This window comes from Carassius auratus, chromosome 21 (genome assembly GCF_003368295.1).
Source record: "Carassius auratus strain Wakin chromosome 21, ASM336829v1, whole genome shotgun sequence".
Taxonomy (NCBI): Eukaryota; Metazoa; Chordata; class Actinopteri; order Cypriniformes; family Cyprinidae; genus Carassius; species Carassius auratus.
Window position 1 is genome coordinate 8,732,039 of NC_039263.1, and position 13,856 is coordinate 8,745,894.

The 13,856-nt window shown below is 38.6% G+C and overlaps 1 protein-coding gene across 2 annotated transcripts in view; it reads left to right on the forward strand.

Moving 5' to 3' along the window:
• The window catches only part of slc13a5a (solute carrier family 13 member 5a), a 72,474-nt gene that overhangs the window by 15,197 nt on the left and 43,421 nt on the right, over positions 1 to 13,856 (forward strand). For both annotated transcript variants that reach the window (XM_026195727.1, XM_026195729.1), the window contains exons 6-9: positions 3,660 to 3,782; positions 3,870 to 4,082; positions 4,935 to 5,041; positions 5,184 to 5,305. In XM_026195727.1, coding sequence (XP_026051512.1) covers positions 3,660 to 3,782; positions 3,870 to 4,082; positions 4,935 to 5,041; positions 5,184 to 5,305 — 565 coding nt within the window. The remainder of the gene's footprint in view (positions 1 to 3,659; positions 3,783 to 3,869; positions 4,083 to 4,934; positions 5,042 to 5,183; positions 5,306 to 13,856) is intronic.

Below are 13,856 nucleotides of genomic sequence, written 5' to 3' on the forward strand. Positions count from 1 at the left end.
ACTATTATTCATGAGGTAAATAGGCTGTGTGCGTTTCAGTATCGATGAAAAAAAAAATCATAATTAACAATATGTCAAAGTGCTCACGCCGAATGTCTGGTGAACGACTGCTGTTTCCAGTGAATATGTGCGCGAGGCACCAGGACGATCAAACAGCTGAAAAAAATAATACTTAATTTTTGGTCACACATAAGGCATAATTCAAAAATGCTAGTAGTTTTAAAAATCAAGAATAATAACAGAGTTAATACTAATTATTGCTAAATGCTGGACCGTTCCTATTTCGCTCTGCATATGGAACCTGAAGATTTTTTTAAACCAAGAATGAACCGAAATGAAAATGAAATTAAAACATTTAGCTTGTTATATATATATATATATATATATATATATATATATATATATATATATATATATATATATATATATATATATATATATATATATATAATATGTATATATATATATATAATTATATATATATATATATATATATATATATATATATATATATATATATGTATAGGCCTCACTTGCTCTGCTATTTCCTCGAACACTTTGAACAGAAACAATGCATAATGTTGGTCTAGAATCAAAGATGTCTGCCATCTAGTGGAAGGGAATACAAATGAGATATTACACCATATAAGGACTTTGGCGCTTAAAGGGTTATTCAGTCCAATGGAATAGTGTGATGTCACCCCGTCTGTGTGACACCTTGTGCTCAAAAATGGACGCTTTTATAGCGACCATTAAGCTATAAAAGCACGTGCCGCACAGCTGGCGTCAAGCTCAGACACAATAGATCTCAAAGATGCATACTTCCACATATCCATCCTTCCACAAAACAGGAAGTTTCTGAGGTTCGCTTTCGGGGACGAAGCTTACCAATATCGAGTACTTCCCTTCGGCCTTGCACTCTCATGCCGCACATTCACGAAATGTGTAGATGCGGCTCTGGCTCCTCTGCGCATGCAGGGCGTCCGCATTCTCAACTATATTAACGATTGGTTGATTTTAGCTCAGTCAGAGCAGGTTACGGCTCAACATCGAGATGATGTTCTTGCACATATGGGGGAGCTGGGTTTGAGACTGAACGCCAAGAAGAGTGTACTTTCTCCAGTTCAGAGAACCACCTATCTAGGCGTAGTATGGGATTTGACCGTTATGCAGGCATGTCTGTCCCCTGAGTCGATCGTCATCTCAGTCAAGAGAGTCAAAGAAGGCCAGTCACTCACTGTCAAACTATTTCAGAGATTGTTGGGTCTGATGGTAGCTGCGTCCAACGTGATACCTCTTGGCCTGCTGTACATGAGACCCCTGCAGTGGTGACTCAAGACCAAGGGATTTTCCCCGAGGGGCAATCCACTTTGAACTATCAAGGTCACACGGCGCTGCCTCCATGCCTTGAAAATGTGGAAGAAACCTTGGTTCTTGAATCAGGGCACGGTGCTGGGAGCTCCTTGTCGCCATGTAATACAAGCAACAGATGCATCCCTCACTGGTTGGGGTGCGGTCATGAGTGGCCACGCTGCCCGTGGTCTGTGGAGCGGTCGCAATCTGACATGGCATATCAATTGTCTAGAGATGCTAGCAGTTTATCATGCACTAAAGCACTTCCTCCTAGACCTAAGAGTCACCATGTATTGGTGCGCACCAACAATACATCTGTGGTCTCTTACATCAACCACCAGAGAGGTCTGCATTCGCGCCCCTTGTACAAGCTGGCACACCAGATCCTTTTGTAGTCCCAGGGCAAACTCCTCTCATTAAGAGCAGTGTATATTCCTGAGAAATGAAATATGGGAGCAAACATACTGTCAAGGCATGAGCCGAGGCCCAGGGAATGGAAACTTCACCCCGAGGTGGTCAAGCAGATATGGAGAATTTTGCCAGAGCTCAAGTAGATCTCTTTGTGACTCAGGAGACATCATAATGTCCCTTTTGGTTCTTTCTAGTTAATCCGGGACCTCTGGGACTGGACGCTATAGTACAGACCTGGCAGAGGCTTCGTCTGTACACCTTTCCCCATATTGCTCTGCTCCCGGGAGTTCTGGTGAGAGTACGCTGGAATGGGGTCCGTCTGTTGTTAGTAGCCCTGTTCTGGCCGCGCCGAGTATGGTTTACAGATCTGGTCTCGCTCCTCGGCGGATCTCCATGGGAGATACCAATTAGGACAGACCTACTCTCTCAGGTGCAGGGCATGATAATACACCCTTGCCCAGAGTTGTGGAAACTGTGGGTGTGGCCCCTGAGGGGGCACAACTCATAGCATCCGGTCTCTCAACCGAGGTTGTTGAGACCGTCCAACAAGCTCCATCAACGAGCAAACTGTACGCCCTGAGCTGAAAACTCTTCACCTCATGTTGCAGAGACCGCCAGCTTGACCCAGCTAACTGCCCAGTTGGTACAGTTCAGGAGTTTCTACAAGCCAGGGTTGACCCACTCCAGGCTAAAGGTTTACGTGGCAGCCATTGCGGCCTACCATGTCCCTCTCGATGGTCAGTTTTTGGGAAGACACCCCTTAGTTACACATTTCTTCCGGGGTGCGCTGAGGCTGAGACCTCCAGTACGGTCCCGTATTCCCCAGTGGGACTTGGTTGTGGTGTTAGAGGCTCTTTTGCAAAACTCCATTCGAGCTGATTCAAGATATTTCTGACAGACATCTGACCCTTAAAACCGCCTTTCTGTTTGCTATTACCTCTCTGAGGAGAGTAGGAGATTTACAGGCCCTCTCAGTGGCCCCTACCTATCTTGATTTTGCACCTGGCATTACCAAATTGTTCATATAACCTCGAGCAGGATATGTTCCTAAGGTTCCCTCTATCACACCACAACCTGTAGTGCTGCAGGCCTTCTGTCCTCCTCCCTTTCGGGAGCCCGATCAAGAGAAGCTAGATTGTATATGTCCTGTTTGAGCGCTACATTGATACGTCCATAGAGCTGCCCTGTGGAGAAAAAATGGACCAATTGCTTGTATGTTACGGTCCCCCCAAGAGGGGCTTTCCTGCTTCTAAGCAGACTAATAGTCGTTGGATAGTTGAGACTATCAACGGCACCTATGAGTCTTCTGCAATGCTGTGGGGTGGTCCACACCTTCCAATTTTGCAAAGTTCTATGGCTTAGATATGCCAGTCACTCCAGGTGCTTCAGTCCTCTCGTCCTAAGCTGTGCTCTTCGGATACACACGAGGCAGGGATTTGGTAGTCTGGCAGTGTGGGTACATCGTTCCCCGTAGCGCTTCGATGCAGCTCGAGTTCCTGAAGAAGAATGTCTCTAGGTTACTTATGTAACCCTAGTTTCTCAAGGGAACGAGATGCTGCGTCTTGAGGCCATATCCCCGGCATCCCTGCCGGCGCTTGCTGGTACTCGAAGCTGACGCCAGCTACACGGCACGTGCTTTTATGACGTCACCCTGCCCATGACGTCACGCTCTTCCATTGGACTGATTACACACGATATTCAGAGTCACTCACGCTAGACACGTTCCCCGTAGCGCTCCGACGCATCGTCTCGTTCCCTCGAGGAACTAGGGTTACATACGTAACCTAAAGATGTTTTTCTCCTAAGCATGAGAGAAATGTACTGTATTGCACAAGAATGTACCTTTTGCTTACTTTTGTATTAGCATATTAAATCAACATTTGTTTGTCCTACAGACTGTTCCCAGATAACCCTGACATCATAAACTTTGCATCATGGTTTGGATTTGCCTTCCCAAACATGATCATCATGCTCATTCTGGCCTGGCTGTGGCTACAGATTGTGTTCCTGGGTGTAAAGTGAGAGTTCTTTCCTAATGAATCAAACTCATCTGCATAATATACACCTATACCACCATATAATATACATTTAATTTGTAACTTAAGCTTCAGAAAGACATGGGGCTGTGGGACGGTGAAGACAGAGAAGGAGATCGCTGCCTATAATGTAATCAAAGATGAGCACAGGAGACTTGGTCCCATGACCTTTGGGGAGCTGAGTGTCCTTGCCCTCTTCGTCCTCCTGGTGGTGCTTTGGTTCACTCGTGATCCAGGCTTTGTGGATGGATGGGCGACACAATTTTTCAATGCTGAAAAAGAGTAAGGATGAAAACACCAACATTAATAAGACAGAGAATCAGTTTTAGGGGTGTTTTTTTTTAAAGCAAGTGTCACTAATACAGTTGTTTATACTGAGTATGTTGTACTACAAACATTATTGATACTGTATTGTAATGATACTGTACTACAAACATTAATGATTTGTATCAATCCCTATGTATTGCTGGTGTTAATAAAAGGCAGTTATATTTTATGCAAAATGTGACTGTAAAATGAAATATCAATGTGCTCTAATATAGTTTTAGGATAAACAGACTCCAAATATTTTCTGTTTTTATCTTCAAAGACTATAAAAATGTGATGAAAACATCTATAGCATGACCTCAGGTCTATGGGCAAAATCCCTCTAAAATTGAACAAAGTAATAGAAATTTCAACTATCAATGAAAAGTTCAGATCGAACCATTGCGCAACACAAACAACGAGTTCTCATGTTATCAGTTGTGGCGTGTTCCTATTTGTAGGTCAAATGTCCAGCAAAAAATGTGAATGGAGTTTTCCCACATTGCAAACAGCATTTGTGTACATTTCCTGATGCCAGTCACATGCAAAGAGATTGAGGATTTAAAACTGTGAAAACACTGAGATTCACTCTGGGTGAAAGGTCTAACCCAAAAGAGAAAAGCACACAAACACTCTTAAAGTTAATAAGCAAATACATGTTTGATTATTATTTTATTGCGAATAATCTATTTTTCGATATTGTAACATAATAGCAATGCAAGCTTATTCGCACAAGAGCTATAAACCTAAAACACAAAAAACAAAATCACCTCTTGTTGTGGTCTTTAACCCTTTGATCATTCAACCTCATGGCTCAACTCTGTGCAGGTTTGTGACAGATGCCACAGTGGCGGTGTTTGTAGCTGCCCTGCTCTTTGTCTTTCCCTCTAAACCACCTCGATTGTGTCACTGGAGAACACAGAGCTCTGACACAGGTCAGTGAAACACTTACCTCACTGATGTCTTGTTAAATGATTAAACTAGATATTGAAAAAATCAACAGACATCTTTAGTATGTGTGTATGTATGTATGTATAGCTATTAAATAAATGCAATAAATATGACTGTGGTCTATAGTGCTCCAACAGGAAAGTGGCTATACTCCAACTTTGCTGACATGGAAGGTGACACAGCAGAAGATGCCATGGAGCATTATCCTCCTGCTAGGGGGAGGCTTTGCCCTGGCTAAGGGCAGTGAGGTACAAAACATTCATTTTTGGGTATTTGTTTGAGGAAGCCTGGACACATTTATCAGTATAGTGATTTACACAGTACACATTGTGACAAAGCAGCTTTTAAAGAAAGTTATATTGCTATGTCTATAATGCCATATTGCTTACAGAGCAAGCTTTAGGGCTGGACAATATGACAGTTGCTGATGATGAAAGCAATCTGGATTCTCAGATCTAGCTATAGTGTAGGTTAAATACAATTAAAGGAGAACTTCACCTGAACATTTTAATCCTGTGATCATTTATTTTGCCCTTAATGGATCTTTTAAGTTTTGTTTGCTTAGACTTTGAGTGGAGAAACAGAATATAAATGCCTTAATTTGTGTTATGAAGATTAAACCTCTTATGGTTTCTCTGGTTTCATTAGAAGTGTTATCACAGTTTAAAAAAAAAAAAAAAACCTTAGTTTGATGCCAGAGCACACATCTAAATGTAAGACAGAGAGAGAGAGAGAGAGAGAGAGAGAGAAAGAGAGAGAGAGAGAGAGAGAGGGGGAGACCTTTGACCTTTCAAAAACCCTTTAATAACAATAAACAAATTTTCATTACACAATTACACAATTAAATCCACAAGACTATCAAAAACTACAAAAGCTTACACCTTCATTTCCAAACAACCATCACTTATCATACATAAAATTCCATTTAAACACCAAACTTCTTCAAAAGTAGTCAATTTTCCAATAAGTTTATAATATGCAAATTCAACCATTAAACGGGCAGAGATCAAAACTTTGTATGTTAAAACAATATTGGTGGAACCTTTTGCCATAATTTTAGCTTTTCTTGTCAACCATATGCTTAATTTAGCTTGTCCATACAAATAATTCAGAAATACATCAACATTCCTTGTTTTATACCGATACTTAGGACCAAAAATAAAACCTTCTTCACTAAAAGCATGACCCAACATATCACACCATTCTTTCAACACTTGAAAAAGTGACCCTAGTCTATCACATTTTAAAAATAGATGAGACAAAGTTTCAGTTTCAGAACAAAATGGGCAAGTTTCAATAACACTGGAGTCCAAATGAGCTTTATGTTTATTTGTGGCTACTATTCCATGTATGATCCTCCACTGTAAATCTCCAGTTCTCTTATCTATGGGAACCTTATACAAAGTTCTCCAGCTTCTTTTAGGTGAAAGATCTATACCAAATATTTCTTGCCATTTGGACTCACATACTTGTTTCAATTCTTGAAAGTGCATTACTTTTACACAAACATAGTACATAGATTTCTTGCCCACCTCATGAAAATATTTAAGTTCTGGAGTGTTAAAAGTGAGTAACTTTCCCTCTTCCTCCTGCCATGAGTCCACAGAAACTTTTACTTCCAATTCCGGGAACTCTTTCACATTATTATCCTCATTTTGTTCTAATAGTTCCTTATCGAGAGCACATTTAAATTCAGAAGGCACAGCTTCCACAATTTCATTTAAAAGTCTTTCAGAAAAACGTAAGGATTTAACACCAATCTTTGTGGCAATATCTTCTGGGGATAACCACCCTTTCTCATTCAGAAAAGAGGACACCTTGGTAAAACCTGCTCTTACAAGTGCATTTCTCATTGAAACAGAGTTCAAAATTTTTACAGATAACACATGATTGTACATTATGGGTTCTTCTTTTCCCCAGAAACCTTTGACAGACCCTTCTTTTCGAGAGTTTGAAAAAACTTTCCAAACTCTAAGCATTGTTTTATATAAATGTGTTAGACCGGTTACTTCCACTCCATCAAGATCCATTAAAAACAGATGTCGATCAAGGCCCAAACGTCCTCCTTTTCTCAACAAGCCACAGGCTACATCTGTCCAGCTGACGTGCCTTTTATACAAGAGCCTTTGAGCAGCCTGTAATCTAAAAGCAGCAACTCTGCATTCAATGTCAATAAGTCCTTGTCCTCCTTCACATATTGGTAAATACAGGACAGCTGCTTTCAGCCAGTGCTGTCCTGACCAAAAAAAATTAACCAACTGTCTTTGGATATCCTTTACAAGATTAGGAGGAGGATCCAAAACAGCCATTTTATGCCACATTGAAGATGCAATAAGGTTATTTATTATCAAAACTCTTCCTCTATATGATAATCGAGGGAGAAGCTATTTCCAATTGGACAAGCGTACACACATCTTCTCCATCAATCCATCCCAATTCTTCCCTTTATATAAATCAGAACCTAAAAAGACTCCTAAAAATTTAATACCATCTCTACTCCATCCAACATTTCCAGGCAACTTTGGTACTGAACTTGTAGTTCCACACCATAAAGCTTCACATTTCCCCCAATTTATTTTAGCTGAAGAAGCCTTTTCATAACACTGGATACAATTCAATACTCTCTGTACATCTTCTTTATCCTTAATTATCACAGTGAGGTCATCAGCATAAGCAGAAAGTTTAATAGGTTTATTAAAGGATCCTTCAATATGTAAACCTTTTAATGACGTTCTTAATTTACACAATAAAGGTTCAATAACCAAACTATAGAGTTGACCCGAAAGAGGGCAACCCTGCCTTATCCCCCTTCTGACTTTAATGGGTGCACCTCCAGGCACTTTTATCATACATTCTGCTTTTTCATATAGTAATCTAATCCATGAAATAAAAACATCTCCAAAGCCATATGCATTTAAAACATCAAACAGATAAGAATGATCTACTCTGTCGAAAGCCTTTTCTTGATCTAGGGATAATATCCCTAGATCAATATTATTTACCATTGAATAGTCAATGACATCTCTTATAAGGAACAAATTATCTCTAATGTACCTGTTTTTTATACAATAAGACTGATCCTTGTGAATGAATTCTCCCATATGTTCATTCAGTCTATTGGAAATACACTTAGAGAAAATCTTATAATCTGTAGTTAATAAAGCTACAGGCCTCCAATTTTTAAGTAAAGTTAGATCACCTTTTTTTGGTAGCAGAGAAAGAATTGCTCTTCTGCAACTAATAGGTAAACATCCTGTTTGTATTGAATATAAAATCACATCATTATAGTCTCTTCCAATAATTTCCCAAAAGGAATTAAAAAATTCAGAGGGAAGCCCATCTAATCCAGGGGATTTTCCGGTTGATCATTCTTGCACAGCTTTAGTTACTTCCTGAAAACTTAAAATAGAATTCAAGTCTTCTTTATGCTCTGATTTAAGTTTTGAAATTGAATCTAAAAGTTCAGTTTTACTATCTAAATCTGTTATATCTATATCATACAACCTAGAATAAAAATCAACAACACATTTACTCATTTCAGATGGGCCATAAAATAAATCACCTCTTTCATCCCTTAAACACAACATTTGTTTCTCTTGACACACTTTTCGTTCTAAGTTGAAAAAGAAGGATGTTGGTCCATCAATATCCCTAATATGAGAAAAACGAGCTCTGACAAGAGCTCCTTTTACTTTTTCTTGCAGTAAATTTTCTAACTGTAGCTTTTTTTCATTAATAACATTTTGTAATTGATTTTCATATCTTTCCAACATTCTATTTTCAATTTCAAAAATCTCATTTTCAAGTTCCTTAATCATATTTGTCATTCTTTTTGAGGAATAACAAGTATATTGTTGACAGAAAACTTTAATTTGGGTTTTCCCTACTTCCCACCATTGTATTATATCTCTAAAATCATTTTTACGCATCTGCCATATTTGCCAAAATAAATTAAAATTTGCACAAAAAACAGCATCTTGTAACAGCTTTTTGTTAAAATGCCAATATGAACCTACTTTACATTGCTTTGACAATACACAATCTATTGTAATCATTTTATGATCTGAAATAATATTAGGAATTATATTAGCATTACAGATTCTATTCCTTGAATTATTAGAAATATAAAACCTATCTAACCTTGCCCCATGAACCTGTCCTTCAGAAACCTTCACCCAGGTATACTGTTTTAAAGATGGGTTTTCAGTTCTCCAGATGTCGTTTAGCTCAAAACTTTTAACAATGTTTGCCAAAACAGATGAAGACTGATAGTGCATTTCTTCGTTATTTCTATCCATATTAAAATCTAAAGTACAATTAAAATCTCCTCCCATAATAACAATATCTTTTGATTTTAATGTATTTAAAACTTCCTTAATTTTCTTAAAAAGAACAATTCTCTCAGACCCTTTATTATTGGCATAAACATTTACAAAAATTATATTATGAGTATTTAATTCTGCTTTTACAACTAATTAACGACCTGGCTCTATCTCTTGCTCCGATAAAATTTTAACCTTACAGTTGGGACTAAAACATATAGCAACACCCGAGCTAACATTGGAGCCATGACTAAGAATATACTTCCCATCCCACCACAAGCCCCATTCTACTTCATTGCTTTTATCACTATGGGTCTCTTGAAGAAAAGTCACTCCAATATTTTTTAATGTTAAATACTCTGAAACCAAGGCTTGTTTTTTTCTATCTCTAAGGCCATTTACATTCAAAGATGCTACTCGCAATGGCTCCATAAGACAGGAAAGTAAAGAAAAACAGAGAATAAAGGAAAAACAAAGAGACAGACAAAAAGCCATTATGATTATTTAAGATTTCTCCTAATTTCCTTTCCTCTTTTATTTTGCCTAATCGTAGCTATATGTTTTTTCAACCGAAAGCGTTTCTGTTGCGATAACACAGAAAAATTATACATTTTCTGTGCCCACACAACTGAAGCAACGAATTTGTCAACATCTGGGAAATAATCAGCAACATTTACCTTTTTACCTTTTGTTTCATCCAAAAACTCATTAATCTGTTCCACATTATATAAATCATCACCTACCTTTGGGCAATCAGATATATCAGAACAACAATCATCATCCTTTCCTCCATCATCCTGAGTCTGACTCATTGATAAAACTTCATCAAAACCTACATCTTCAGCCGTATTCACCACCTCTACATCCTGACTCACTGATACGACCCCATCAGAAAGCAGATTTTCAACAGCCGTCGCCGCTTTTACGGCTATTTTACTACTACAGCAAGGCTGCTCTTCTTGCACAAACCCAGCAGAATCACTAGAAATTGCACTCACCTCATTCTCTTCACCAGTATCCACACCTTGGCCTTCTGACACTTTCTCTGGTTCCCGATTAAGGTCACCCTGACTTTCCGTTGTATTTTCATTTGCCACCGCTTGTTCTTCTCCTATCCGAATCTCCTCTGGTCTATTTTTATGCGGACATGAGAATCGTTTGTGACCAATATCACCGCACTCAAAGCACCTCAAGCTTTCCGTGCTTGCATATAACACATAAGAACTATCCCCATCATTTACTCTAAAAGACACATCCAAAGTTTTATCCTGAGAATTTAAAAACATGTGAACTTGCCTTCTAAACGACATTACATGTTTTAGCGCTGGATTCTTGGACCCTAAAGGTACCACCTTAACTGGACTGACTACTTTCCCAAAACGAGATAATTCTTTAACAATCACTTCACTTTTAATGAATGGAGGAACGTTTGAAATGGTTACTTTGGTAGCCGGTGCATACAGCGGCGTTACTGGCACAAACATTCCTTTCACCCAAAGCCCATTTTCAATTATCTGATTAACGTGTTGCTCAGTCTTCAAAAAAACCACGACAGCTTTGTTCATTCGCGAGGCCGAATTTATATTTTCGTGACCAACCTGATCACCAACTACAATCAACACGTCCTCAATCGAAGCGGTCGGCTCCGGTACACATCTAAACCCATTCCGGAGAGAAACCGACACCGTTCCCCCCGAAGAAGACGCCATGCGGACGCCAAAAAAAAAACCCGGGAAGAAGAAAAACAATACCCTCTAAACTAACCTAAACCTAAACACAAAAAAATAAGAAGAAAAAAGAAACACACTTTCAGTATGTTTTTAGAAATAAAGAAAGATTAGAAAAAACAACAATAAACACCAATTAGAAACGCTCTCACACACGTCCACTCACGCAAACTCATTCCACTAGAGGGAGACAGAGAGAGAGAGACCTTTCAAAAACCCTTTAATGACAATTTTTTTTTACACAATTATACAATTAAAAAATTACTAAAATTACTATAAATTACTAACTATAAAAATGACAAAACAACTTACACCTTCATTTCCAAACAATCATCACTTATCATGCATAAAAGTCCATTTAAACACCAAATTTCTTAAAAAATAGTCAATTTTCCAGTAAGTTTGTAATATTCAAATTCAACAATTAAACGGGCAGAAATCAAATCTTTGTATGTTACTACAATGTTGGTGGATTCTTTTGACATAATTTTAGCTTTTCTTGTCAACCATATACTTAATTAAGCTTGTCCACTCAATTAATTCAGAAATACATCAACATTCCTAGATTTATACCGATACTTAGGACCAAAAATAAAACCTTCTTGAATAAAATCATGACCCAACATATCACACAATTCTTTTAACACTTGAAAAAGTTTCCCTAGTCTACTACAATTGAAAAATAAATGAAACACTGTTGTAATTTCTGAACAAAATTGACAAGTTTCTATAACACTGGAGTCTAAACAAGCTTTATGTTTATTTGTGGCTATTATTCCATGTATGATCCTCCACTGTATATCTCCAGTTCTCTTATCTATAGGAACCTTATGCAAAGTTCTCCAGCTTATTTTAGGTGCAAGATCCATACCAAATATTTCTTGCCATCTGGACTCAAATAATTGTTTCAGTTCCTTAAAGCGCATTACTTTTACACAAACATAGAACATGGATTTCTTGAACACCTCATGAAAATATTTAAGTTCTGGAGTGTTAAAAGTAAGTAACTTTCCCTCTCCCTCCTGCCATAAGTCCACAGAAACTTTTACTTCCAATTCTGGGAACTCTTTCACATTATCATCCTCATTTTGTTCCTTATTCAGAGCACATTTAAATTCAGAAGGCACAGCTTCCACAATTTCATTTTAAAGTCTTTCAGAAAAACGTAAGGATTTAAAACCATTCTTTGAGGCAATATCTTCTGAGGGAAACCACCCTTCCTTATTCAGAAAAGAGGACACCTTAGTAAAACCTGCTCTTACAAGTGCATTTCTCACTGAAACAGAGTTCAAACTTTTTACAGTGATTGCTGTTGTTTGTTTTTTGCTTCCATTATGTGCTTATTGAAGAGGGTAAATTGTGTGGTTTTAATCCTCAGATTGTGGTAATTTGCAATCTTTAGTATTTTTTTCAGACTTTATTCATTTGTATAACCCCCTGATGATGATGTAATGGATTAGGCCAATTTGAGTGGCGGGAATTGATGCTATTTAAGCAGTCTGTTCGTTATTAAATGGCATGGTATGTAAACGGACGTCTGTAATTTGTCTCTGTCTTCTGAGTGACTTTGTACCGGCTAGAAAGAAGCCAACTATTGTATATTATATTTTGAAAGATTTTTTTTTTTTTTTTGATCACATGTAAAAAAAAAATTCAGTTTATCCAGTTTAGTCATTTATTATGTCTTATTATGGATTTTTTTTTTTTTTTTTTTGCCTTGCTTTTGGCCTTATTTGGGAAATAAAGATCCCATCACCTTTGAAATTGAATTCTCCTCGTTCTTGAATGGGCTGAAACATCTACCTCTTGACTCCTAAATTCGACCTTCCTACGACATATGGTGGCAGCGGTGGGATCCAGTGGCTAAAAGGTCACACATTCTTGTAAATGATATGGCAACACGAGGGCGAGGTCAACCAAATGGTGATCCTACAAAAGTGCCTGAGACCCCAAAGGTGCCATCTACTGTACAGGATGCGGGAAATGCTACGGCTGCAGTGCAACCTGATGCCAGTAGGCCACCGTCAACAGCTCTGGAAGAGCACACAGACAGCCTGGAGGAGGCATTGAGATCCTTTATGCATTTACAGCAAAAGCAGCAGGACCGATGGGAGGCAGAAACTCAGCGACAAGAGCAGAGGTGGAAGACACTCTCTCACCAGTTTCAACCATTACAGACTTTGGTAAGCACCAAACGACCTGATCAAACACCATCTGGACAAACCTCTGCCCAGTTCCAGGATCCTGTTTCACCGACCCGCAGTACTGAAGTACATATGTGGTGATGGACATTATTGATAGCAGAGACTATGTAAACGTTAAACAGGCCATTCTGAGAAAGATGGAGATTAATGCTGTAACGTATCGCCTCAGGTTCCGCTCCATGTCCATTCGGGAAGGGGAATACTGCAAGAGAACTGCAAAGCAGGCTTAAAGATTTGTATGAGAAATGGATCAATCCCAAACAAAAATCCAAAGAGGAAATTGGCGAACAAATTATTCTGGAGCAGTTTTTGCGGGTGTTAAAACCAGAATTAAGAGTCTGGGGAAAAGAACACAATCCTCAAACCTCTAAAGAAGCCGCAGACTTAGCTGAGACATTTATTGCAGCTCATCGAACCAGCAAAGGTTACCAGCTGGGTACCCAAGGCAGTGGAGGGAAACCCCAAGGTCCTCCACGAGATACCAAGAAGCCATTATACGGTAAATCTGTGGGTGATGCTAGGGTGTTTAATCGGTCCAAAAGCCCC